This window comes from Eutrigla gurnardus, assembly GCF_963514095.1.
Source record: "Eutrigla gurnardus genome assembly, chromosome: 21".
NCBI lineage: Eukaryota > Metazoa > Chordata > Actinopteri > Perciformes > Triglidae > Eutrigla > Eutrigla gurnardus.
This window is the reverse complement of record NC_139932.1, coordinates 3,598,047-3,625,770: the sequence shown is the minus strand read 5'-3', so window position 1 is coordinate 3,625,770 and position 27,724 is coordinate 3,598,047. Positions and strand designations below refer to the sequence as shown.

Below are 27,724 nucleotides of genomic sequence, written 5' to 3'. Positions count from 1 at the left end.
TTGTACAAGAGGAGCAGTTACAATGCAACAACGTGTGAGGATGCTACAGAGGAAGTGCTCAAATCAGTGTTGTGTACACAGTAAAGCTTGTAAAAGCAGTCTTTTAAAGGCACAGGAGATAACGCGTTGACAGTAAACCTTCGTGTAGACCAAGACATCATGTGCACAAGGTCCCTGACAACAGTTAGGCATACCTAAGACATGAGGTTATTCATACCTAAGACACAAAGTTATACAAAATTCTTAACAGTAGTCCTCGTCACGTAGTCCTTGTCTGTGTAGTCATCACAAAATTCTTATAACAACCTCCTTAATTAGATGGATATTGACGCCACAAACGACCAGTCACATGGCCCAGATAACAAGAGGGGTGCGGCCGATCTCAAGCATTCAAAACTGTTGAGCACAGACCAATGGGTGATGTGATGGTGACTACGTATTCTTATATACAGTCTATGTTCTTCAGTGAATTGTCTGGTCTGTGTGTTTTTTTCAATTAAAATATAAAAGATCTCTTAAATCTGTTATTGTCTGTGGTATACCACTTTTTTTAATTGGTTAAGACGTGAATATCCTCCTGCAGGAGGCATTTCATTTATAAGGTGGACACAACACCTGCTGCCCTTGAATGACTAAAAAGATATATAATCGCTGTCTGTCTGTTTGTCTGTCTGTCTGTCTGTCTGTCTGTCTGTCACTATTTTGTACCTTCTTTCTCCTGTTTTTAGACTTCTCTGTTCAGTGAAGCAATTTATTTTGTTCTCTCTACGACAGGCTCTGCTACTTCAACATTTTCCTGCTCTGATTCTCTCCTGTGTGTGTGTGTGTGTGTGTGTGTGTGTGTGTTTGTCTTAGTGTGTGTTGATAACAGGGCTCCTCTGATTATCAGCCACAATAACGTCCCAACAGAAAGAGAGAGAAGAAGTGGGAGGAAGCTATCAGGAGGGAACCATTGATATGGTAATATCTGTCTCACACACACACACACACACACACAGTGGCAGTGAGACAGCAGTAGAATAGGAGGTTGCATATTCTGTCTCACAAACCTTTTATTACACCACAAGAGTGAAACTACTCATTAGAGGCAGAGAGGAGAGAGCGTGTCCATCATTCTGATCACTTCTGATTATATTTTCTTTTGGTCTTTGTTCTTAGTCTTTATCTGTGTCATTTCATTGTATTCTCTCTACTTGGCTGGTTCTGTCAGGTTTAGGGTCTAGTTTTGCATCCTGCTCTGTTTTAGAGTCCTTACTCAAGTCTACTAGAAGCTTGTTTATGTCAGTTTGGTGCAGGCCCTAGTTTGGTGTTGTCTATTTTAGATTCTTTAGTTTGCCTTTCATGTCAGATTTCAACATTAGTATTACGTTTCTGTTTGTTTCAGAGACTTATAAAGACGGACAGATATTTATCTGGGTTTCATTATCAGCCTGGTTGTTTTATCTTGTGAGTCTGTGTGTGAGTCATCACAGCAAAATGTGGTTCGACGGTGTCAGAGGAGGTTTTGAGTTTTTTGACAAGGCAAATAAAGTTTAGGTAAAGTGCAAAAATCTAGTACGTCAAAGTGCTGCATTTCTGAGTTAAAACCACCATAGAAAAATTCAATGAACAAACAAAAAAAAAAAAAAACATTGGCCTTCAGTGTTTTGTTCTGGGCTTCTGTAGACACATAGCGGTGCAACATGATGCCTTTGTTAATGAAGACTCACTGCTTATGTAGATATGAAGGGCTCAGTCAGATTTAGAAAACTTCAAAATAATTTGCCATTCATTACATTTATTCACAAACATTAAAAAGGTTAAGACCAACAGATAAATTCAGTTTATTTGCCAGACTCATGTCCAAAAGCCACACAAGACAGATAAAAACGAACAAGACAAGCAAACAAACAAGAAGAAAAACAAATACAAGAATTAAAATTCAAATTTGAGAGTGCTACCATGATGCTGTTGGTGGACTCATCCAGACGTTGCATAAACTTAAACATCAAATTTCTTAAAAGTGCTTTCAGTGTGCTAACTCCTACAGATACAAACATCTGACCAGCACTCCCTCCTCTGGGAACCTTGAGTAAAATCCCATTGCATCATTGTAGGCAACTTGTAACTTCTGCATGCTGGAAGTTGTGTGGGCAGTGTAGAGTGGTGTGCAGTAAGCTTTGAACAGAGCCACTTTAACTTGAGTAGAACAGCAGCTAAACTTATGTGCTATGGTGTTTGCCTGTGCATATAACTTACAACACTGTCTGTATATGTCATCATCATCATCATTCATATCATCTGAAATACAATAACCAAGGTATTTAATCTTTTTGCAGACCTCAAGACAATTATTGGATAGTTTGAACACATGCAGGGAAATTAAGCCATTTATCCTGTTCCGTTCTGCATATTAAAACAGCACTTTTGCAGGAATTATATTTGATATCAAATTCCACACCAGTCAAGAGCATAAGCTCCTGCTGCCCAGCGCTACTCAGACTAAAAGTAACAAGGTCATATGCATGCCAGTGTTGCAACCATTCAGTCTCCTAGACAGTTCATCCATATTTTACATTTTACAAAAAATGTACATCAGCATCGATACAGCTACTAAGATGACTTTAACACTTAGCTGCAAGTTTACCTTGAATTATGGAAGATGACTTTCACACCAGAAGCCAGATGGAGAGATGCAGTAAAGTCACAAGGCCTTAAACCCTGATCCCTCAGGGACTTAACTGACGTCACCTGGTAAATGCGGTGTGAGAGGGCTCGAAATGGTTTAAATACAAATGCAACGGCACTTTATACAAATCAATATTGCCCATTTCTCGGACATGTTTTGTGTTCCATATTAAATCCTTAATGTTTATGTTTCTATAAGAAATGTATATGCCACTCTGTACACTCATGTGCTATCCTGTTTGACGGCCCTGGTAACCCAGTGTCTCACGTCACAATGAACTGTGGGTAATTCCCTGGGGTGATGTCTTCATCGATGCTGACTTATGGAAAATGGCTGTAAAGGGCTCAAAAAGTCTGTGAGCCCTCACACTAAATGATGTGACAGCGGGACAGACCTGAGCCCTCAAGGACTAAACGGGAACCCACATCAGAGTCTGTGAGTCCGCGAGTGTGGATATTGGGATTGGGCCACAGTCTATTGGTTTTGCCCCTTTAGATTCTTTTGCTCGGGAGCACAGAGGCTGTCTGTTTTCCAACCTGCAGCCGTGGCAACAGAGGCATAGCTGTTACCATGGTTACACAACGAAAATGACAGACGGTGCACGTCTGTCATTCACTCCTCTCTCTTGTTCATGTCACTTCAGGTTTCTGGGCCTGACAGGATTATAACCTGACATGAAACCCTGAACACACACACACACAAGCAGCTCTCTGTAGTTTGGATTACCAGCTGAATGTCGGTTCTGCAGCGAAGTAAATGTGAACAAGGCTTTCATACTCTTTAATAAAGTCTTTTTAAAACCTAGTTCAAGGTTTACACGGACACATAATCAATCAGCGTTCTCCAGCTGAAATCGAACCCCCCGCTTTTAGGACTTAACCTCCCAATGAGAGGAAGTGGTGTTTATATATTTATTATTTTATCTGTTTATTTATTTATATAAAAGACCATAATGCGTTGTAAAATAATGTAAAAATCATTTTAAATGATACTGTGGTTTCTTTGGCAAACTCCCCAAAGATGTCGATGTGTAGATTGGTGATGAATGAATCTTCGGAGTCTTGAATCTTTACTTCCTATAGCTGGTGTGTAACACCCACCCGAACAGAAACATCACTAATTTATCTCAGGGCCTCATCAGACAGCTAAGCTTAATTTACAGCTAGGCCTCTTCTCATCTTCCTCCTAACCTAAACATTCCTTACACCTTCGCTCATGCAACATCAGGGTACAGTTAAGTCCCAACTAGAATGTGCTGTTGTTCAACTGACCGTTGAACTGAGCAGATACTTCAATACAAATATGACTATAATTTCAATCCTTTATTTTAAAAATTATTTTTGCATGTCAGTACTAAATTGTGCTTTAAGTCCACTCAATTGAGTGCAGACTCTGTCCTTAAATTTGAGATCAGCTAAGCTTTTCAGAATGTCACCAAACACAAATATGTATGTAATATTTCAGCACCAAAGCTAGTTAGCTGGGAAAAATGAAAAGGTTTCAGGGCAGCATATCATCATATTTTACTAGAATTGCAACTGAGAATATACTCCAGGTAGGATGGGAAGGAAACTCCCAGCCTCAGGGGAACTCACAGTCCCGGGTCGACTCAAATGAGCAATGAGCGAACGACCCAGAGTTGCTTAATTCTGCCTCATCTTTGCAACAATCAAATCAAATTCCTGTCAATTTTATGGCCCACCTACTATCTGTAATTCTACTATTGTTTCACTCGGAAATACCTCACCATGCAGATGCTAGATATTGCAGGTTAAGTTTCAACTCAACTTCAAGAAGAAATGGTTGATGAATGAGTCTTGTGATGCTTTGCCAACTTGTCTCCACTCAACAGCAGGAGGACTGGACGCTGTCTGCCACCTCACACAAGGACACTGAGGAACCGAAGCATCCAAATGCTTGACCAAACCCACACGCAGGATAAAGAGGCTCTGTGAATGTGGACTGGAAGGTGTAGATATGGTTTAGCTGGTCGGAGGCCACTTCGTAGAAGGTCAGAATGCCAGCAGGACAGTCCAGAAACACTCCAACTCTTTTTGTTGGAGAGGAATGGGGACAAACAAGCAAAGTTTCATCTGCGTGCCGGACAGAGTAACGGTCGTTGTTGTCATCGCAGAGCAGCATCCAGGAGTGATTGTTCGATCCGAGGCAGCCATCAGCTCTTCCATCCTTCCGTCTGATTCCTGCATACGTCACTGCTAAGTAAACCATGCCTTCCCACTCCATCTCCCAGTAACAGCGACCAGTCAGTCCAGTGTCACACAACACCTGAAGCCAGCTGTCGAACCTCTCAGAGTGGGGAAGACATGGCTGCTCCGCTTCTGTAGTTGTCGCCTTAGTGGAGTTGTTGGACAGACAGACATTTCTGTGTGCTGTGTTTGGATCCAGTGTGAATTTACAGACATCTGATTGGATGAAACAAAACAGCAGCAGTGTGTCATTTCACAATGCTGATGTGGCGATTTAAAGCAATATTCGATTGTTTGGTTTATGTGCTTAATTTCTTCTTCAAGATGGTACTCTCATTTATACATGGCACCTCTAAAGCAGAATATAATGAATGATAATGTTGACATTGTGAAACAGTCACCGTTAATATTGCAACACGTGGTTAGCACCCTAGCACCCTCTATTGGCCAGACGCCACTCTTGGTTAATGTTGTCAACATTGCTACACATTAACATTGTGAAGAAGTCGCAGTTAACATCGAAACATGCTAACGTTGTGGAACGGCCACATATAACATCGTAATGCATGGTTAACATTGTGAAACGGGTGCAGTCAACATCGTAGCATAGAGTTAACATTGTAAAACAGCAGGCCGACATTTTACATTGTAAAATGTGGTTAGCGTTACTGTGAAACGATCACAGTAAATATTGTAACACATGGTAAATATTGTAAAATGGTAGCTTTTTACATTGTTAACATTGTAACACTGGGTTAATATTGTAACGGACTGCAGGTTATGGAACTGTTCTGTTTTATGATGTTATTCCAAGCTGTATTGTTGATGTTCTGCAATGGCTAAGTTTCCTTAATGTCAGTGAACCTGTTCAAGTTCGGAGGCTGTGACGCTTGTCAGTTAGTCTGCTGTGATAGGTAGCGTGTGGAGAATGTGTGTGGTGTGATTGGTGGAGAGGAGGGAGAGCAAGGTTGGTAGAGAGATCGGGGCGAGCGTGTGAGGGAGAGAGGCTAGCGGATGAAAGGAGAGTTTGGAGGAGCGCTAACTTTGTTGTTATTTTGGCGTGGCTACGGCCCACAGTAGCCTGTGTTCTACGATAAATAAAGAACGGGGAACCCCAACTAAACTCTCATAGCCGTTATTTGAGGGACGCTACAATATTGTGAAACATCTACAGCTAACATTGTAACACATGGTTAATGTTGTGTCGCATGATTTACATTGTTAAACAGTGACAGTTAACATCGTAACATGTGGTTAACGTGAAACAATCTGAGTTTGCTTTAGGCAACAAAAACACTTGGTTACAATTAGAAAAAAGACACTCGTAACGTACCATAAACTATGAAAGTGACATCATGCGACTGTGGCATAGCATCACATAACATAACGTAGTCAGTTAAAATCACTCAACTTTTGATTTCACACGGAACACAAACGCAGGTCCCCCTTAACAAAAACATTCACTTCTGGGTAACGCAGCATTAATTGGATATATAACTGTATATAAATACTGTTTTATAGATTGGAATCCATTACACTACTTGTTACTGGGGAAAGTAACCTGGCGTGTTACCAGGCTGTCTCAAAGCACCACAGCTGCTCGTGTTGCTGTGAACACGAAGCTAATTTTAGAGGCGCCTTGATTGAATACAATGGAAAGACACAATTAGATGCAAATTCACCCAGGGCTCTCTGCTGCACATTTGAGGATTTGGCCAATTAGGAGCTCTGTCATCTCATGTTGCTGTGAAAGGTTCGTGCCTCTTCTTACAGCTGACAGATGCTTTGTAGCTTCAAATTAATTTGTTGATGAGAGTGCTAGCCCTTTCTCAAGTGTTCACACAGTGGAAACCACTTATATGGATCAAATAGCTTGGGAGAGAATCACAGTCAATCAATCAAGTGTTCATTTGGGGTCTTTGCATATGGCAACATATGTAAAAAAGAAACTACAAAAATTCAATGTTTTAACTTCACTCAGCTTTAACTGTACCAGGATACGTTACTCAAACTAACAACAGGTCACACTCCTTTATCTTCCAGGCTGATAAAAAGATGGATAAAACACACCAGGTATGATAATCTTTCATTTGTTTGTAGCTACATTAGCTAGCTAGCAAGCCAAGCTAATGGCCATGTTCGTGACACTGTGTGATTGTGTAAAATAACTGAGAACGTTTGATGTTGTGCTCTTGTACTCTTACATTTCTTCAAACCAGGTTTCAGTCTTTGCTCCCCACCATGGTCAAGGCTGAAGGAAGGAAGTCAGAATGAAACGTCATTACCTCCAACACTCTTTATAAATGTGACTGAGAAATGACTGAGTTCATACTTGAGTGTCCAGTTTGGATTCTCCAGTCCAGCAGACAGCAGGATCTCCGCCGAGTCTCCTGGATGATTGTAGCTCAGGTCCAGCTCTCTCAGGTGGGAGGGGTTGGACTTTAAAGCTGGGGCCAGAGAAGCACAGCCTTTCTCTGTGATCATACAGCCAGACAGTCTAGATACAAACACAAGTATACAGTTGAAACTGTATGAGTCATAATGTGAGAACTTTTCACCAAGTTGCACACGAATAGGACCACAAATGATTTGTGGTCCCAGTTTGAGGATGTTAACCGTCGTGAAAAGTAGCCTCATTGTCATCAGATGCATTCCTTCTTACCTTAGAGTTTGCAGGACACAGTGTGGACTCCCCAGTCCAGCAGAGAGAAGCTTCACCCCCGAATCTTGCAGGTCATTGTCGCTTAAGTCCAGTTCTCTGAGGTTAGATTGAGAGCTGAGGATGGAGGCCAGAGCTTCACAGCTGTTATCTGACAATTTACAGCCTCTCAGCCTAGGAAGGGATTATTTTAGAGACAAAAATAATAATTAACAGGAGACATATATTTATCACCATAAAACTGCCCCAGTTTTGCCTTTTTTTTTAAATTACCCTTTTTTTCTGAAATGTTGTTTGAATATGTAAATGAGGCATTATCTCATTGTAACATTTGCTGAATTTAGGAGAAAATAAACATCTAAATGTATATTTTGCATGTTTTCTTTCCAATAGAATACATTATTATTAGGTGAAATAGACCAAAATCTCAAATTAAGCATTCATTTATGAAATATGTGTTGATTTCCACAACAGATGGAATAAAGCAAAAATTGGATAAAGCCAGGTTCAAAATTCTTATTTCATTTTGTTGAGTGAAAGGTTTTGTTACAGAGGGAATTTGGGATATATTTTGGTCTACCGACACCAACTGCAGATGGTACCCAATAGCCTGGTCTGCTCGAGATTTCTGCCTAAAAGCCTGTAAAGGCAGTTTTTTCTCGCCACTGTCGCTGTAACGATCCTGGGGCCTGTACTACGAAGCAGGATTTGTGCTTAGCGAGGTAACTTAAGCGCTAACTCTGGGTTTTCCGTCCTACGGCGCTGGTTCACTTCTTACCGGGGTAGATCGCCATGGTAACTTACGCTGTGGAGCTAACCTGCTACGGAGCAGGTTATGTTCCTGATAAGAGATCAACGTGGAGAAACACACCACCTACTGACCAATCAGCTGTCTTGGTGCGCGGATAAGAAAAAAAGAAGCTCGGTGGATCGTGAGAGGGTCTCGTAGGAGAACTATAGAGTGTACAGAGACCAGCAAAACCCTTTTTTTGTCCCTGACGATGTTTTATATGAGAGATACAGATTCTCATCGGAGGGAAAGACTTTTCTGTGTCAGCGTACAGCCTACTTACCACTTTGAATTATATTTTATATTTATTTGATTTACTCCCAAATCCGTTTTACACCGCCGGGATTGCAGCTGAAAGAATGAGGCTGATATTGTCATAAACCACGTTATAAGAATACATCCAAGCAACAAATTAATTATTTTAAAGTAATATGTTTGGCCTTTTATTGCGGAAGGACATCGTAAGAGTTAAAGGGACGAGAGAGAGCCACGACATAATTTAAAAGAGGACCACAGGGCGGATTCAAACTAGGGACCGCTGCAAGGAGCCTTGGTACAAGGGGGGGGGGGGGGGGGGGGGGTAACTCTACCACTAAACTATCAGCGAACTTATTGCTGTCATTCAATCAGTCAGATCTACTTGTGTCCTTCTGATGGGGCAGTCATTATACTACTACTAATACTATAAATACCACTTCCGCATTCACACAGTCGGTGAGTTTTTGCCAGCTGTCCTTCCTGCATTTGGCAGAAGAAACTGTTGCTTTTGCCTGTATTATATGTTTAACTTCTTCATATTTCTGTAAGATTATGGTTCGCTTCTCGTACGTGAAATACGCCGCTCCGCTGCCGTAGACTGATCCATGTTTGTGATTGGTCAAATGCTGCTTAACTTAACGAGTTGATAACCAGCTTCGTGTGACCGCTTATCTCCGATTGCCTTTGTTAGGGTTACTTAAGCTGGATCTCTGAAAGATACCCTGGGTATGTTGAACTCGCTTCGTAGTACAGGCCCCTGGTGATGTTGGGACTCTGAAAATCATCAGCGTGTTCTAGGCCTGCTCAATGTGTTAAGTGTCCTGAGATGACCTTTGTTGTGATATGACACTCTAAATAAAATTGAATTTAACAGTCATAAAAAAACACGTTTTAGGACTTAAATGTTGTATAAATGATACAATAATAGATGAACAAACCCCTTTGTAAAAAAAACTAAAGAATATGGATAGGAATGAAACTACAAAGTCCGTGGATAAACAAGCTACTGAAGTGAAGATTTCTGGCTCAAAGTCGGAGAAATTAATAATTTACAGAAAATGGCCCTGAACATATGGGGCCCTAGTTTCGTGGCGCAGCGCAGGGCCGCGCAGGGTGGCATAGCCGGCGCAATGCAAGTTTCGACCCGCGCAGCCTTGCGCACCGTCAGTTTGGCAGTTTGGTGGATCGCCTGCGCCAAGATGGGTGTGGCGGCGCAGCAGGGGAGGCGTCACAGATTCAGCTTGGCGTAGCGGAAGTTTCGTGGCAAAAAGCCTCGCCGAGACTGCGCTGAAAGCTCGCCAGCTCCAACCTGGTCTACTCTCGGCGTAAGGCGCAAGGCGTAAATAAAGTCCATTCATCTATATAGATTGTCCCGTCACATCTGACGTCAGATCAAAGGCGGATGGCACGCATAACGGAAACTCAGCCTCTCGGACCAAAACATCTCCCTCTCTCTCTCCTGTTTTTTATAATATCGGCATTGTTATTATTATGATACGCGCGCACAGCGCGTGGTGGGAGCGGCGGCGCTGCTTCTGTCATCGGGTTGTCAAGTGACGGAACTTGCACTGAACCTCCCCTAACGCATTAAAGGTGAGGAGAGGAGCTCATTTGATTGGTGAAGATCTGAATCGGCTGTATTAATTCCAGTCCACGCCTTGTCTCCTCCTCGTCTCCCACTCACGCCTTCTTCTCCTCCCTCTTTCCCACTTGCGCGGGTGGGCGAGACGGGAGGGGTGCCTGCGCGAGCCTGCGCGGTGCACGAAACTTGCAAAGTCCAGGCGGACACACCCCGTCGGCGCGACGCAGGTGCGCTGAAAGCTGACTGCGCCTGGTCTACGAAACTAGGGCCCATGGATTGTAAAATTGGATTGTAAAACACTACAAAACATTAAACACTAATATACTGAAAATTCCCCAGTTTCTCCTATATTCACCAAAAATTGGTGAATATAGGAGAAATCTAGAAATAGACAACCAATTAAAATGCATTTACTTTCCACTAGTTTGACAGAAGACATCTTATGGAAGCATAATAGGAATAATCTCTACATTGACCAGAGCATGGAAATCACTGTCTGGCCTTCACAGATGAACCCATGCTTGATACAGTTAAACGTGTAATTTTCTGTGCACATACAGTGATTTGTTGGAGGCCTTGACCACTGGCAGCAGCCTCAGTAGACCCTCCTCTGAAGCAGAGTATTTCTTCAGGACAAACACCTCCAGCGCTTCCTCTGAAGACAGTAAGATGAAGACCAGAGCTGACCAGAGAGCAGGAGAGAGGTTTACTGTGGAAAGCCTTCCTGAACTGAGGTAATCTTGGATCTCCTTCTCTAGAGAATCATCTCTCAGCTCATTCAGACAGTAGAACAGATTGATGCTCCTCTCTGGAGAAGTATTCTCCCGGATCCTTTCCTTGATGGACTGGATCGTTTTGTTGTTGGCCTGAGACAACCCTTCCGTCATCTTCAGCAGGGGCTGAAGGAGTTCCTGATTGTTCTGCAGGGAGAGGCCCAGGAGGAAGCGCAGGAACAAGTCTAGGTGCCCATTTGAACTCTTTAACGCTTTGTCAATTGCAATCTCATGCACTTCTGTCATGCATTTTCTCCTGCGTCGCATGCACTGACATAGCTTTGGCTCAGAGAGAACATTCTTGTTGTCGTTAATGTGTGACATGACCACATAAAGAGCAGCAAGATACTCCTGGAGACTCAGGTGGACAAAACAGAACATCTTGCCCTTGGTTTTGTCCCTCCTCCACTTTAACTCCTCTTTAAAGACCTCTGTGAAAACTCCAGCGTACTTTGCGACTTTATTAAGATTAATGCCACTATCTTTCAGGTCTTTCTCATAGAAGATCTGGTTGCTTTTCTCCAGCTGGTGAAAAGCTAGTTTCGCCAACGCCCGGATGTACTGAATGCTCTTTTTAATGCCACATTTATCTTCCGTCTGGGTGATTTGAAACAACAAGAATTCTGTATACATATCGGTCAGGGATTTGGGCAGGACTGCCTGTGCTCTGGTTTTCAAAACATCCTTCAGAACTGTAGCAGTGATCCAGCAGAAGACCGGGATGTGGCACATGATGAAGAGGCTTCGTGATGCCTTGATGTGGGGGATAATTCTGCCTGCTTGGTCTTCATCTGGAAATCTCTTCCTGAAGTACTCCACCTTCTGCGGATCAGTGAATCCTCTCACCTCCCTCATGCAGCTGACTGCATTTTGAGGGATCTGGTTGGCTGCCGCAGGCCTTGTGGTTATCCAGATTCGAGCAGATGGCAGCAGTCTCTCCTCGATGAGTGCAGTCAGCAGTACCTCCACTGAGGTCACCTGTTTCAGGTCAAAGTCGGCTCGCGGTAGTTGAGCATGATTAAAGTCCAGCTGGAGGCGGCTTTCGTCTAATCCATCAAACACAAACAGAAGTTTAAACTCACTCTTGTTGAAATCACGGTTCCCTGATGCCTGTAGTTTTGTGAAGATGTCTCCAAGCTCCTCCTTGTGAATGTCTTTTGTTTCCGGGATGCATTTGTGGATTAGATCTGCCAGACGAAACCGTTCTCCCTTCAGTAAATTCAGTTCGCGGAAAGTGAAGGGAAAGATGAGGTGCACATCTTGATTTGTTCGTCGCTCAGCCCAGTCCAACAAAAACTTTTGCACAAGGAGTGTTTTGCCAATTCCTGCAACTCCAGTCATCAGCACTGTTCTTATTGGTTCGTCATTTCCAGTAGAGCTTTTGAATATGTTACTTGGTTCAATTGGTGTCTCCGACTCTGCTACCCTCCCTTTTATTTCAATCTGCATGATCTCATGCTGTTCATTGATGTGTATTCCCCCCCCGGCTGTGATGAACAGCTCTGTGAAGATGTTTTCCAGACGCTGCCTGTCTCTCCTCTCTGTCATGCCCTCTCGGACACACATAACCTCGCTCTGGAGGTTATCTTGGAGTTTGCGTTGGTGCAGGATGATCTGTTCTAGAGGATTTGGCTCTGGAAGAAAATGACAAAAAGAAAAATCCATTGCGAATTTTTTTTTTTTTAACAATTAACACCATAAAATAACATTATGAAAACAAGACCATCTAATAAATTAGTAAAATTTAACAACTCACTGCTACTTCCAGGGCTGCATGGTGGTGTAGTGAGTAGCACTGTCAACTCACAGCTAGAGGGTCCTGGGTTCGATTCCTGGGTTGGGCCCGGGTTCCTTCTGTGTGGAGTTTGCATGTTCTCCCCGTTTGAGTGTGGGTTCTCTCCGGGTTCTCCGGCTTCCTCCCACAGTCCAAAGACATGCAAGATGGGGATAGGTTAATTGGTGACTCTAAATTGCCCGTACGTGTGAATGTGAGCGTGAATGGTTGTCTGTCTCTACTTGTCAAGCCCTGTGATAGACTGGTTACCTGTCTGTCTCTACTTGTCAGCCCTGTGATAGACTGGTTACCTGTCTGTCTCTACTTGTCAGCCCTGTGATAGACTGGTTACATGTCTGTCTCTACTTGTCAGCCCTGTGATAGACTGGTTACCTGTCTGTCTCTACATGTCTCCCTGTGATAGACTGGTTACCTGTCTGTCTCTACTTGTCAGCCCTGTGATAGACTGGTTACCTGTCTGTCTCTACATGTCGGCCCTGTGATAGACTGGCGTCCTGTCCAGGGTGTTCCCTGCCTTCGCCCAATGATAGCTGGGATCGGCTCCAGTCCCCCCGCGACCCTGAATACAGGATAAGCGGTAGACGATGGATGGATGCTACTTCCACTTGCTCTTGTCACAGTTGGAAAGCACGTTGCTATTGTCACATTAGTGACAACTTTGCTAATTTTCTGTAACAACTGTAGACTGTATATAAGAAGTAGATGATGTCACTGTGACATCATCAGTTGGGTTGTGGACTACGGTTTTGAAGCCACTATTTCGGCTTTTTGGCCGTCACCAACTTGGTTTTTGCCCATCACTGTCATGATTGTTTGCAACCAGAGATACAAGAGGTGGAATGAAGTCCTGAACTCTGAATAAGAAATTTTTAGGCGATGAAATGAAAAATATCATTAAGTGTAAGAACAACATGGACACCTCCAAGTCCAGGAACCGTCACTATTGAAACTTTTGCAAAAATGTCTTTGACATTTACATTCCAGAGTTTACAAGTTCCATGTATATTATGAGACGATTCCCCTAGTCTTCTTCATGAAATTAATGGAGAGAACTTTCATCCGATACATGTTTTCAGATTGTATAAAATAGACCATCATTCTCAAGCGCTGCAAAATTACTCCACTTCAAACTGGGACGACGAATACACTACAACTTCGGAACCCTTTGGCACCACTTTCTAACACCCTCAGCACATCAAACAAGTTCAATTCATGAATATAATTAAATTGGTCTATAGCCCAAAATTAGAGGGTTTTACAATCTGTAAAAAATATGACATCCTTTGTCTGAGGACAAATGTCCCCTAAAAAAAACTTAAATGTGGGACCAACAGAACTTTCAATCAGGAGACTGGTGTTCATAAACCTAACTGTATGTTGTTATTTTAAGCCCAACCATGATGTTTTCCCTAAACCTAACTAAGTTATTATCCTGCATAAACCTAACCTGTGTTTGTTGGTAGTGTAATGTCATCCTGACTGAAATGTGGTGCAGGTACAAAAGATCCTGAAATACATTAGCCTGAAAGTTGTGCTGAATAAGATAAAATATGTCTTTCCAGTTACATAAATTAGTTGACTTAAATGTGTGACTATTTCACAAACTGCCATGAGACTATGCTGAAATAATAATGAAGAAAAATTGAAAATTGAGGAGGATATAAAATAGCGTAAAAAGAAATTGTAGCGTAATCTGACTAATAGTAATAATACTAGCAGTGGCTGTCGAGTACATTTTTCAGGTGAAACTTATATATGTATGTATATATTTTTTAATTTCTTTTCTTCTTACGTTTTAATCCTGAGCTTCTCTCCGACAAATCCTGTACCAGAGCATGCATTTTCATCTTCTTTAAAATCCTTATGGCCACCTCCACAGCCTGTAGGTTGTATTTCTGCACCATCACATTCACCGTGTCATGCCTGTCTGCATCGTCTAGTTTAGCTTCTAGGATCGGGGAGAAGCCATCGTTGACCTCAGACAGCAGAGGCAGGTGCCACTTGAACTCCTTAAAATCCTTTTTTGTCAATTGTTCCAGTGTTGTCAAAAGCAGCTCGTTAACCGTCGCCATCTCTGCTCCCTGATGAGATCAGATGAAACATTCATAAAATTCAATCAACAGGTTGATTACAGATTAATCTCTATGTACAGTATGTACGTGTTTTATATATATATTTATTTATTTATACCTTATATAAGCTATCTTTTGGTAGAAATGACGTTTGTGTTGTTTTATATCTGGTTATAAATTGCACCTGTATCATATCATATCATATCGCCTCTAGATACCGCCCTAAACTGCTACGTATTAAGATAATAGACTGTGTATAACAAGTGGACAAAGTCCACAGTTTCACATTAAATAATAAATAAAAATAAATTTGCTTGATACATCTTGTTTATGTCTTCCGAGATGTGATTCCCGTATAATGAACCCATTAGAGGAGTGGACTTTTGTGCTGAAGGTCAAAGGTAAGAGAATTGTGTGGTGCTGATAAGTGTTTGAAACGTAGATTGAATTAATGACAGGAATTATGTCATTATTACCCTCAGCCACTCTCTTTAATGAATAACCATATGATGCGCCATGTTTTTATATCCATATCCATTTGCAGTTGGCATCATGAGGCCTCTGTAGCAGATACGTTCAGTAAGTAAACGCCCTTCATTTATGGGGAATTTAGTGCTGATGTGGAACAGTGGTTAAACTGTTGGTTTCAGTCAGGCTCAGTTTATATTTTGAACACCCACCAGCCAATCAGGAACCAGGAACTTCTGTGTCCCTGATATGATTTAACGTAACTACCTGCCAACAAAAACAGGGAAGTGTTGCCAAAATACATAACTGAGTTTGAGTTTAGTTTGAGTTTATTTATTTAGCACACAAATTTCAATGGTGCAAGGAGGGAACGAAGCCGGTTGGCTTGTACATAGGTTCCACCCCTATAACAAATTACAACAAGACAAATTTCAATAGCTAACAAATAAACATAAAAAGGAGATAAAGTGCATACATGGTCAATGTTATGTGAGCAAAAGAAAACAGAGATGAGAAAAAAATAGAGAGATAAAGTGCAAAGTAATTCGGTAACAAATAAGGACAATAGTTAGAGAGAGATAATATACAAAAAATTAATTAATTAATTAAACTCATAAAAGGACAGAGTAAGGATGTGGGATATGGAGAGAGTGAAAGAGAGAGAGGAAAGAGTGGGAAATTCAAGAGAAATTGAGATGTATTTTTAACTGCTTTTTAAAGAGTGAATAAGAAGAAATGGATCTTAATGAGGGAGATAGTCCATTCCAAAACATTGGACCTCTGTATGTCATATTAAACTGATGGTGTGATGTGCGGATAAAGGGTAAATATAGAGTAAGATTATTACTGTGTCTAGTGCGGTGGGAATGTACATTATGAGTGAAGGTAAAGAAATTTTGAAAAGTGACAGGGAGATCTTGATTCTTGTAAATGAACTTGTGAACAAACAAACAAATCTGATAGTTATTCAATTTGTGAATTGGTAGAAGAGAATACTTAGTGAATAGTGGTGCTGATGGAGCATATCTATTTGAATGTGAGATGAATCTTATGAATCTCTTCTGAATAGTACATAATTTCTTGAGATGTGTAGGAGATGTAGCTGCCCAGACCATGTTACAGTAGTTCAAATAAGGAAATAAAAAACTATAATATAACGTTAAATGAGCAGAAGAATGTATAAATGGGCACACTTTTCTTAGGATGCCCATCATCTTTGTTAATCTCTTGCAAACAAGGTCTATGTGATTTGTCCAATCAAGTCTTTCATCAACCAATATTCCGAGGAATTTGGTAGTTTTGACTTGGGTCATTTCTATTCCATTAATGTATAATTTAGCTTGATCTTTAGGATAAGACTTGTTAATATTGCAAAAGATTATAAAGTTACATTTCTTCACATTGAGTGTTAGTTTATTCAGTTGAAACCATTTTGAAATTGAAGATAAATCATTGTTCACAGAATCAATCAGATAATTAAAATTATTATGAGTTGCTATGAGGGTAGTGTCATCAGCAAATAACACAGGAAAAAAATATTTACAAGATAAAGCTAAATCGTTTATATAAATCAAAAATAATAAAGGGCCCAAAATAGAGCCTTGAGGCACCCCGTGTAGAATACTGGACTTGGCAGAGGAGTGGCCATTAAATGTCACATATTGTTGCCTATTCAATAAATAATTTTTAAACCAATTCAGGGCAATATCCTCCACACCGTATCTATTTAATTTGGCAATCAAAATACTGTGATTGACAGTATCGAATGCCTTAGTTAAGTCTAGAAAGACCCCAAGGGCAAATTTTTTCTGGTCCATAGCAGATGAAATAATATTAGTTAACTGAAGTAATGCATGCTCCGTAGAATGTTTTTTACGAAATCCATACTGGTGATCATGTAAAATATTATTTTCTTGTAGGTGCTTCAATATTCTAGAGTAAACTAATTTCTCCAGTAATTTAGAAATACAGGGCAGGATGGATATAGGTCGATAATTTCCAAAATTGTCAGTATTGCCCGTTTTAAAAATAGGAGTGACTTTAGCTATTTTTAAATCATGTGGAATATTACCAGATTGCAGTGATAAGGAAAGAATATGGGTTAAAGGAGAAACTAAAAGATCAATAGTTTCTTTAATCAAAATGCTCTTTATGCCATCGTGGCCTGGGGCTGAGTTCTTTAATTCCAAGATGATATTATGGACCTCTTGTATAGTTGGAGGATCGAAGGTGTTAAAAGAAGGATATTGCCCCTTAATAAAACAACAGGGGTTCTCACCAGCATCAGAGAAACTTGATGCCAGGACAGAGCCAACATTAACAAAAAAATTGTTAAAGCCATTTGCTATTTCGTCGGGGCTTGCAAACGTCCCCACATTCCCATGCATTAATGTTGGTGATGCAGCTGATAATTTTTTACGGTTGAGCAGGTGATTAATAAGGTTCCAGGTTGACTTGATGTCGTTAGAGGCCTGGATGAATTTTACTGCATAATACTTTTTTTTTGTTTTTCTTAGAACAGCTGTAAATTTATTTTTATATTTCTTGTAAATTTCAATATTCAAAGGGGTGGGATTAGTAATGGTTTTCCTATAAAGTTTGTTTTTTTTACGGGAGCGTTTCTTTAGGTCTTCAGTAATCCATGGTTTCCCTTTAGAAGAATTAGTTTTAAATTTAGGGTTGAACAAGGGAAAAGATGCTTCTAAAGCAGAATTAATAAATACTAAAAATAAATTATAGGCTGCATCAACATCATTCAACCTGAGGATCTCATCCCAGGGAAGGTGACTGATGGCTGTTTTGAAAGATTCCAAGTTATTTCTAGTGAATTTGCGGAATTTAGTTTGGACACATGTAGAATTTATAAGGTTAGGAGGATCAATCGCATATACAATCTGGAAAATCGGAAGATGATCAGATATATCACACAATAGTAGACCAGAGTTGACTTCATAGTCCAGAGAGTTGAAAAGAATATTATCGATTAATGAGGCTGAAGATTTGGTAATTCGGGTTGGCTTTGTTATTAGGGGAAAGAAATTTTCAGAGTAGAGTGTATTTAGAAAGTCAGTTGTGAATCTCTGATCATCTTTAAGCAGATTGATGTTAAAATCCCCCAGTAAGACACACAATTTATTTTCCTTATTTATATTTTCTAGGGTAGAATATAGTGCGTCATTGAACGTAATTATATCTGAGTCGGGAGGTCTATAGATACATCCGACTATAACGTTTTTTCTACCAAGTGCAAGATCTATAAATACAGATTCCACATGCGTCGTAGCAAAGTCAGCACTCAGATCTTTTCTACTAATGAAATTATAGGCATTCGACACATACAGTGACACTCCTCCTCCTGTTCTATTATTTCTACAGGAGTGAGATGAGTTATAATTTGATAAAGGAAAGAGACTGAGAAGGTCATCAGTTAACCATGTTTCAGAAAACGCTAAGACTGAAAAGGAGTGAGTCAGAGTTGATAAATAAGTTTTCAGACAATCATAATTTTTGGACAAACTGCGGATATTCAAATGAAAAGTGGAAAAAACGATGGGGACTCCCTGATGACATAACTTGTTAAACTGACTTTCAGAAAAGTATTCGCATGACAGTTTTGCCGAGTTGGAGACAATATACTTCGCATCAGGATTAAAAAAAGTCTCGTAAATTCCATCGTTGTCCGTTGTGCATTCAAAAGGATTAAATGACAATGTATTAGAGTCAGTGGGGGGGATCACCCCAAGGTTTGTAGGGAATGAGTTACTGGAAGTCATTGATAATAATTAAAAAAACAAAAAGAGGGTAAAAAGGAAAGGGAGGAAAAAAAAAAAATAATAAATAAAAGTTCAGCTGGCCTACCTGCGGCGCAGAGACAACCTGGTAATAATAATCCATTTAGAGGAGACACAATGTCGCGGTCCAAATCGATATCCAGTGTAAAGGATCCTTTCCTCGTTTCCAGCCGTAAATCTTCTGCAGTGATTGACATGTGGACCGTCATTTTTTTATGTACTGCTCCAAATCCTTGGTCTGCCATAATAATGCCTTCATAAAACTTTTTGAAAGTGTGGATTTTATGAAAAATAAAATATGAATAATTAACAGATAACGACTACAGGCGCTTACCAATTTAGAGATTTTGGTCTATTTAGCTTTCACAGCATGCCTTTTTCAGACTAGTTGATTTATATATCTGCTTTGTTTAGCGTAGATTTCTCCGAAAAATTCACCAAATGTTACCATTAGGCCGTTTGCTTGAAATGATTTGTTCTTCCGAAGAATTACATTTTGAACCTGGATTGATCCAATGTTCAGCTTTATGTTCTGGAATTGAACACATTAAATAAAACAATACCTGATTAGCATATTTGAACATAAGATTGGGTGAGATCCCTGCGCTGCTTGGAGCTCCCATGAGTAAGGAGGCACACGGAAGTCGAGGTAAACAGCACAATTTTCGGACGTGAAATGACGTTGAAATGGCTGTGCAATGTGTAACCACTTTAGTGTTAGATAGCAACGAGTTGAACGTCTGCTATCTCCACCACGCTGAGGGAAATACAGCTGGACAGCGTGAGTGGCGTTTTAAGCACAATTGTGGTTATGAAATGATCAATATGATGTTTATTGTGCTGATTGTTGAATCTGAATGTATTTTGTATGTGTTTTCCTAATTTAGAGTGGAGATATGCCATGTTGAGTTCCAGGTTCCTGAATGACTTGAATGTACGGAAAATGTCTGCTGAAGTAATGTACTTTACCGTTACTGATCAATGTATTTATTTGTACTGTATTTTTGTTTCCTCATTTAGAAAGTCACTACTGTCTAGATATTTCATAACCAGCCTGAACTGATACTGAAACTGTGAAAACCTTCAACCTTCCATCTTTAATAGATTAATGCTGTTCTTAACTGCTGTCTTATAAGTGCAGTCGGGGAATAAAGACCCACTTAAAATGTATTCTGTGTTCGGTCCCGTTATTTTATTTACCTGGCCACATTTGGTTTGAACATATTCCAGAAAACTCAAAGAAAGAAGAAATATTCACTTACTGTCATCCCAAGAACGTCATGTCATCCCAGTAGGAATATTCACCTGATAAAAGATCATTCAAAAGAAAGACTTTGATCGAATAAGAGTTTTTAGGTTCTTGTTTAACTATAAATTGAAAGTCAAAACGTTGTTCTTCTTCTTCTTCTTCCTTGTCTAACTTACAACGTCAAGACTCTCAGCAGAGTTTTACTGTCGGTCTATAAAAATGTGACGGGTCAAAGTCCTTGACAGCAAAACTGCAGAGTAATCTGGAAGTGAAACCAGATGGGAAATGACTGAGCTTTTATTACTTTACAAATTAAAGGCAGAGTAGGGCATTTGGAAAAACAACATTTGACTTTGAACGCATCGCTGAACTGAAAAAGTCCCTCCCCCTTGGTTCAGACCTCTGTTCAAAGCCCCTCCCCCCAGAACGCTAAACGAGTGCTTGAGATCGGCAGATCAACTTTTGTGATTGGAAGGGGTTTTACAGTCCTGCCACGGCCACAGACGATATTTTTGAAATGTTTTTATACAGCATTTAATGTATTTATGGCTATCGGTATGTTACTCAGATTTCAAGTAATATAACAGAAAGTGTTTCTGAATAGAATCACCTACTCAACGGCAAAACATAAAATACGATGTTCTGTTATAAATAAAATGCTCCAACAGTTTATATAAGTAGCTGAAACATCCGCCATATGTTAATTAATTAAACTAAATTCAAATGATTTGATATGTTTTCCGGAAAAACATCTTATGGTTCCAGATGTGATAATGTTAATGTGTTTGTAATCACTTTCAGGTTCGAACTAAACAAACACTATTTTTCAATATTGTCTTTACTGTCAATACTGTTTTTACAAAACAAAACATCAATTAATGAATGAATGGAGAAAATGATCGGCAGATTAAAAGTAAAATGCTGAGTTATAATAAACTAAATACTAGTAGAACAATCACCATTTTAATACTTTCAGTAACTTTTCCAATGCAGGCAGTTTTTTTCACAGCGTGGTATGAATACTCAACTAAAGAAAGGCACATTTATTTATTAAGCACATTTCACTAACAAGGTCATTCAAAGCACTTCACATACAACATCATAAAACAAGTGCAAATGAAACACATTATAAATGTTACAATTACATTTAGATACCATTATCAATTATCAACTAAAAGACAAGACAAACAGAGGTAACTGACATTGTATTACATGTAATACATCATCGCACCTGGTCAAAAGTGATTACTGATGCATTTCAATAGGAATAAACAGAGGATTGTGTCTGAAAACAAAATATTACAACAGTGTTTACATTTTTATAATATCAATTCAGTTAATTTATATTTACGCATTTATTTGTTACATTTTGTTTTTACAAAGTTAGGAAATCAGTGTTTAAGTCAAGCCTGGTGTTTTCTTTCACAATAAACAATGAGCAGTAATCAAAAGTTTACTTGGCTCCAGGTTTCAACATGCCAACTGTCAACTATCTCCCAACTGAAGACCAGTGTTTGTGTTGCATCTGCCTCCAGTCATATTACCATGTGGACACAACTTCTGCAAAACCTGTATCACGCAGCACTTGAATTTTAATTCCCAGTGTCCCATGTGTAAGGAGCATGTTGATGGAAAATGTAAACTCGAAGTCAATACTTTCATATCTGAGATGGCTGTTCATTTCAGACTATCTACTGGAATGAAAGTCAGGAACAGCTCAGAGCAACACGTTGCCAAACCCAGAGAAGTTTCCTGTGACGTTCCTACTGGAATGAAATGGACATCCCTGAAATCCTGCCTATTGTGTGCATTAGGACTGGCATTTCTCACAATCTACATTGCATCAACCTGAAGCTTCAACAAACAGCGTCCAACCTGAAAACTCATCTGCTGTATGACACGGTAGAGAAGGAAGCCACTGATGTGTGTTGCCTCTGGAGCTCGATGGGAACAAATACAAATATGTCCCTCCTGTGCCGACTCAAGTCACGGATTTCACCACGTCATACCTCTGAAAGAAGACTATGAAATAAAGAAGAAAGAGCTTCAGAAAATGGAGGCTAACATTCAGTGGATGATCCAGGAGAGATTTATGGAAAGTCAGGAGATCAAACATCAGATCAGAGTGAGCGAGGACGCTGCAGACATGGCAGATGGTGCTCCGGTCTTTACCGAATTGATAGTCTTTGAAAAGAGCTCAGGCCGACCTCACGGGATGATTGAAGCGAAGCAGGAAACGACTGAGAAACAAGCAAAAGGCTTTATCCAAGAGCTGGAGCCGGAAGTGTCTGAGCTGACGCAGAGGCAAGTGGAGGTGGAGCAGCTCTCACGCCAAAGACCAACTCCGCTTACCCAAGAGCATACATACATGAATACCACTCAGCCTCTTCCCAAAGGTCAGCATTTGTCCAGCATCTTACAAAAGTCCAATAAAGTTGCAATAAAGTCCGTCAACAGACAGGGAGAAGTTGAACCAAACCCTGACAATGGCATCTGGGCTCTACATCACAGGAATGGTAGACAGTATTTTGCACTTGCTAGCCAGTCCCACTCACTGATAATGATGAGCTTGAGAAGGTGAGAGTGTTTGTGGACTATGAGGAAGATCTGGTCTCCTTGTATAACGTGGATGCAGCGGTTCTTCTCTACTCCTTTACTGACTGCTCCTTCACTGAAAGACTCCACCCAATCTTCTGTCCTGGTACCATTGACTCCGCCCCTCTGATTGTCTCCCTCATTTAATTAATCATTGCTTTTCCTACAACTTGCTATGTGTTCTACTTCTAACGTATACCCTTGATAACATACATAACAATTGATGTGGTTATTAGGTTTCGGTCGATAAAAGGCAGCTACTTCCAGGTGTTTTATGTTGGAGAAACAGCCTCCCATCAAAAAAACTCAGGTTAGTTATGAGTTCTGGCCTAAAAGGAGGTTTCAAACTCGAGGCTTGAAAACCATAGTCCACAACCAATAATCATAGTGGACGAGTCCCACGTCTTCAGTCTATTTGAGATCCTCACTGAAACATATCGGTGCAACAGCAGCTGCGTCCTTACAAAACTGCAGCTGAAATTCTGCACATACTGGATGGATTATGGTAATGTGTCAGAGGCCAGGTGCATGATGGGAATGGAGATTAGTGTGTCAGGGCTGTTATTTAGGATTCAAGGCAGATTATGGAAATGCACGCTGGATTTCAGCTTCCCTCCGAAGCTCAAAGCCTTAGAGAGTCTTATCTGGAACAGTTTAACTTTCGGCGGAGTCCGTCTCTACCTGTCTCTATTTTCTTGTTCTTCACTTTGTCTTCAATGTCTCTCCATCTCTAAGCTGAACATAATGTGACTGCATCAACAAGGTGTGAAGTTTTGGATTCTCCCAAACAGAGCTTTTCCTTTCCGGTCCAAAAGAAAGGGCTGATTTCCTGCATGTCACTGCCCGTCTGCACACACAGACGCCAGGTGATGATGGACCTGAGTAATGACTGACATGTCATCAGTCTTTTTGCGTGCTTGGATAAAAACAGGTTTCTGCAAAGAAAGAAGTACACAATATGTAGAATCTTCAGGATTCTGTTCACTCCATGTGGGTGTGGGTCTCTAAATGAAGTTGTGAAGGGTGAACATGGGCGATAAAACTACAGGTAGCCTACAGATCGACTCTAACAGGATGTAAATATTTCTGTGACTTCCTGTAAATTCTTTGATGAAAACTATCTTGACTGCAACTTTCTGTCTCTGCCTCATGCTGCTCATTTAAAGCACGCTCTCAGAAAATATCGCACTTTTTCCTCCTCAATTCCATTTGAACACCTTTCCAGTCAATCCACTTATCTCCAGATGTGTTGATGTTGAATGTTTGTGGTAAACCGAAGGATGATGTGTTTCCTTCTCCTACGTCTTCAGCTTAATAAACTCTTTAAAAAGCTTCTTGGATCAGCTGGATAAAGCATCATCACAGAGCTGCTGCAAACATGCTTCTCACAGGACGTATATATGCTGATCTGGTAGAATATGATGCATTGCTGTAAATTATGCTAGTTAAACACATGCAACATACGCATGAATGCAGCAGCAATATTAAACCACAGAAACTGCCAGGAAGGATTTTACAGCACCACTTCAATACATTTAGCTCACACCACTCACATATTTTTACTTCAGTAAAGATATGAATGCCTGTGTTCTCCTTTTCACTGAGATGCTCTCCTCTGATTGGTTAAGATTTGACCTTGATACACCTGTTCTCTCTGAACTTGTTTGATTACATTGTTGAAATATATAATTTACAATAAATATCATGAAATAATTTGCCTTGGTGCCTAGACCTCCCAACAAAGGCCTATTGTAAGAAGAAAAAAACACCCATAATTTCCCTAGAAATCTCTCTCTTGCTCTTTGAAAATATCTTCAAATATCCATCAGGTCAATGGCCGTCATTCATCAATCTTAAAAAAGTCGACATCGGATTCATGACGTGTTCTTAAACCGCAGAAATGTTTGCACCTTATCAGGATGAATCCCGTGTCTTCGTAAATTGAAAGTGCGTGCCAGTTGTTCCTAATGAGCTAATTAACAGCCCCATTCAGAATCAGCAGTCTCAGCTTGCTGACTGAGGGACGCTTGTGTTGAATGCTGAGCTGTTTATGGGAGGGAGGCAGCAGGGATATGATGTCGCCTCTCGAAGCACCTCATGATGATGGGTGTGAGAGCAACGGGACGGTGGTCATTGGGGCAGGACGCAGTTGACTTCTTGGGCACGGGGGTGGTGGTGGTGGTGTTGGTGGTGTTGGTGGTGGTGGTGTTGGTGGTGGTGTTGGTGGTGTTGGTGTTGGTGGTGTTGGTGGTGGTGGTGGTGGTGGTGTTGGTGGTGGTGGGCGTGGTGTTTGAGGTGTTGGTGGTGTTGGAGGTGGTGGTGGTGGTGTTGGTGGTGGTGTTGGTGGTGTTGGTGTTGGTGTTGGTGTTGGTGGTGTTGGTGGTGGTGGTGGTGGTGTTGGTGGTGGTGGGCGTGGTGTTGGAGGTGTTGGTGGTGTTGGAGGTGGTGGTGGTGGTGTTGGTGGTGGTGGTGGTGGTGGTGGTGTTGGTGGTGTTGGTGGTGGTGGTGGTGGTGGTGGTGTTGGTGGTGTTGGTGGTGGTGTTGGTGGTGTTGGTGGTGTTGGTGGTGGTGTTGGTGGTGTTGGTGGTGTTGGTGGTGGTGGTGTTGGTGGTCGTGTTGGTGTTGGTGGTGGTGTTGATGGTGTTGGTGGTGGTGTTGGTGGTGTTGGTGGTGGTGTTGGTGGTGGTGGTGTTGGTGGTGGTGTTGGTGGTGGTGGGCGTGGTGTTGGTGGTGTTGGTGGTGGTGGTGTTGGTGGTGGTGGTGGTGGTGTTGGTGGTGGTGGTGTTGGTGGTGGTGTTGGTGGTGGTGTTGGAGGTGGTCTTGAAGCCCCTGGGGACGGTGGTGCTGCTCAGGGTGGCTTTGAAGACGTCCGCCTGAGCAGTCTGTCTGGGATATTGTCTGGACCAGCAGCTTTTCATCTTTTATGTTTACACCATGTGTGCTCATTAAAAACAAGACAAAGCAGCCACAGTCACGCATCATCTCCGGGAGGCCACTGTTAGCTAACATCAGTACGCTGACATGCTCACCTGGAGTGTAAATAAAGACCGTGCTGGTGTGTAGAGGGAGCCAGCCCTCCAACAATGTGAGCAAACAACAGGCTCTTGTGATTGAATCAGATAGTCACCTCTCAAACACGCCTGTGTTCAGAGTTTAATTAAAGATGGTGTTTTATTTGTATATGTTCATAGCAATTATATATAATGTCATCACAACAAAGTTATGTCAGGACACCTCGAGCAATCTAGTACAAAATGATATGATTAGAAGATAAGATATGACTAATAACAATTAGACTAATAATACTAGAAAAGTAATGAGAGTCATGCATTTAAGTAACCTGAAATCATAAAAGTATATTGCAGCATCATAACACTAAAGAAAATAATCAGGAGTTTACAGTTATTCTAAATAAATGATTAAATACTTATTTTCTTTGGTAAATGTGTCATATATGCAATGATTGCTGGGTCATATGTATGTTGATGTTGTCCAATGTCAAATCTCTGTTTGATCATGTGACGGGATGACGCCATACACGGCAGTTCATCCTGACAGCTCTCTACTCTCCCAATACAACAGAATGAGCAACAGGAAACCACCAAGACATGGGACACATAATGTTTTAACATGTTTTATGACTTATGTTATGTGTTTGGTAAATAATGACGAGGCCATAAACTTTTTAGTTAACTCAAAATTTTGTTCCCACACAACAAAACAGCATTGTGATGTTTCCAGGTAAATGTATTTTGTCACAGATTCATTTGCTCTTGATGTTTCACCAATTAGTTTCAAAGACTCGTGTTCCATGTGGACCAGGTACTTTTATTTAATTTCATAGTCATTTTAATCCATGCTATTTTACCTAGTCAAGTAGATTTGTTTTGTTTATTAATCACATCTTTCAACTCAACTGTTTCCAGCCTTTATGCTCAACTTAGCTAATTGAATTGTGGCTGTGGTATCGCCCTCGACAACCTCCTCAAAGACCCCTAGTGTCAAAGCCCAACAAAACAGATAATCTCATACTCCCCCGGTATGTGTCTCTTGGATTTAAAGTTTAAAGAGATTCATTCTTTGTTTTGCCGTCGTCTTTGGTGTCAGAGAAAATGGGCGAATCGCCATCGCCATGTTCTATAAATGAGGTTTCAATTACACAGAGACACACAGATGCATCGGTGATGTTGTACCTGTCGCTCATCTCTCCAGTTTCATTATCTTCCTGTTTCTCAACCTCGCCTCTCATCTCCTTGACCGTGTCTGTTTAAATGAGCTGTCAATCAGCCAGCCGGGCCCCTCGAGCCATAATTATCCTGAGATTATTACCTCCGTGTACGAGAGGGAGGATTACAAACAGTTTGGTGTTGTCGGCTCACTTATAAGCAAGCATTCGCTGAAAAAACAGAAAACCTGACACTCAAGAAATACCAGAATATCAATATCAACTCAAGGATATGTACAACCTCCTCAAGGACACAGAGAACCTCCTCAAGGATATGTACAACCTCCTCAAGGACGTGGAGAACCTCCTCAAGGATATGTACAACCTCCTCAAGGACACAGATAACCTCAAGGATATGTACAACCTCCTCAAGGACACAGAGAACCTCCTCAAGGATATGTACAACCTCCTCAAGGACACAGAGAACCTCCTCAAGGATATGTATAACCTCCTCAAGGACAGAGAACCTCCTCAAGGATATGTACAACCTCCTCAAGGACGCGGAGATCCTCCTCAAGGATATGTACAACCTCCTCAAGGACACAGAGAACCTCTTCAAGGATATGTACAACCTCCTCAAGGATATGTACAA

General features: G+C 40.9%; 1 protein-coding gene across 1 annotated transcript; it reads right to left on the bottom strand.

Moving 5' to 3' along the window:
- Positions 1-4,143: 4,143 nt before the first annotated feature.
- LOC311032192 (NACHT, LRR and PYD domains-containing protein 3-like) lies at positions 4,144-14,620 on the bottom strand. The gene is made up of 7 exons (XM_084038830.1): positions 14,525-14,620; positions 12,694-12,849; positions 10,723-12,571; positions 7,538-7,708; positions 7,208-7,372; positions 7,080-7,126; positions 4,144-5,091 (listed from the first exon to the last, which is right to left on the bottom strand). The coding sequence occupies exons 1-7, from the start codon at positions 14,577-14,579 to the stop codon at positions 4,514-4,516; spliced, it is 3,021 nt and encodes a 1,006-aa protein (XP_083894956.1). The 5' UTR covers positions 14,580-14,620; the 3' UTR covers positions 4,144-4,513.
- Positions 14,621-27,724: the final 13,104 nt, after the last annotated feature.

Bases quoted from the DNA above. Each gene is read 5' to 3' on its own strand.
- LOC311032192 (XM_084038830.1), bottom strand. From the start codon at position 14,579: ATGAAAATGCATGCTCTGGTACAGGATTTGTCGGAGAGAAGCTCAGGA. The intron at 7,373-7,537 runs GTAAGAAGGAAT...GTTTGTATCTAG, and splicing joins TGTGTCCTGCAAACTCTAAG to ACTGTCTGGCTGTATGATCA. The intron at 7,127-7,207 runs GTATGAACTCAG...TCCTTCCTTCAG, and splicing joins AATCCAAACTGGACACTCAA to CCTTGACCATGGTGGGGAGC.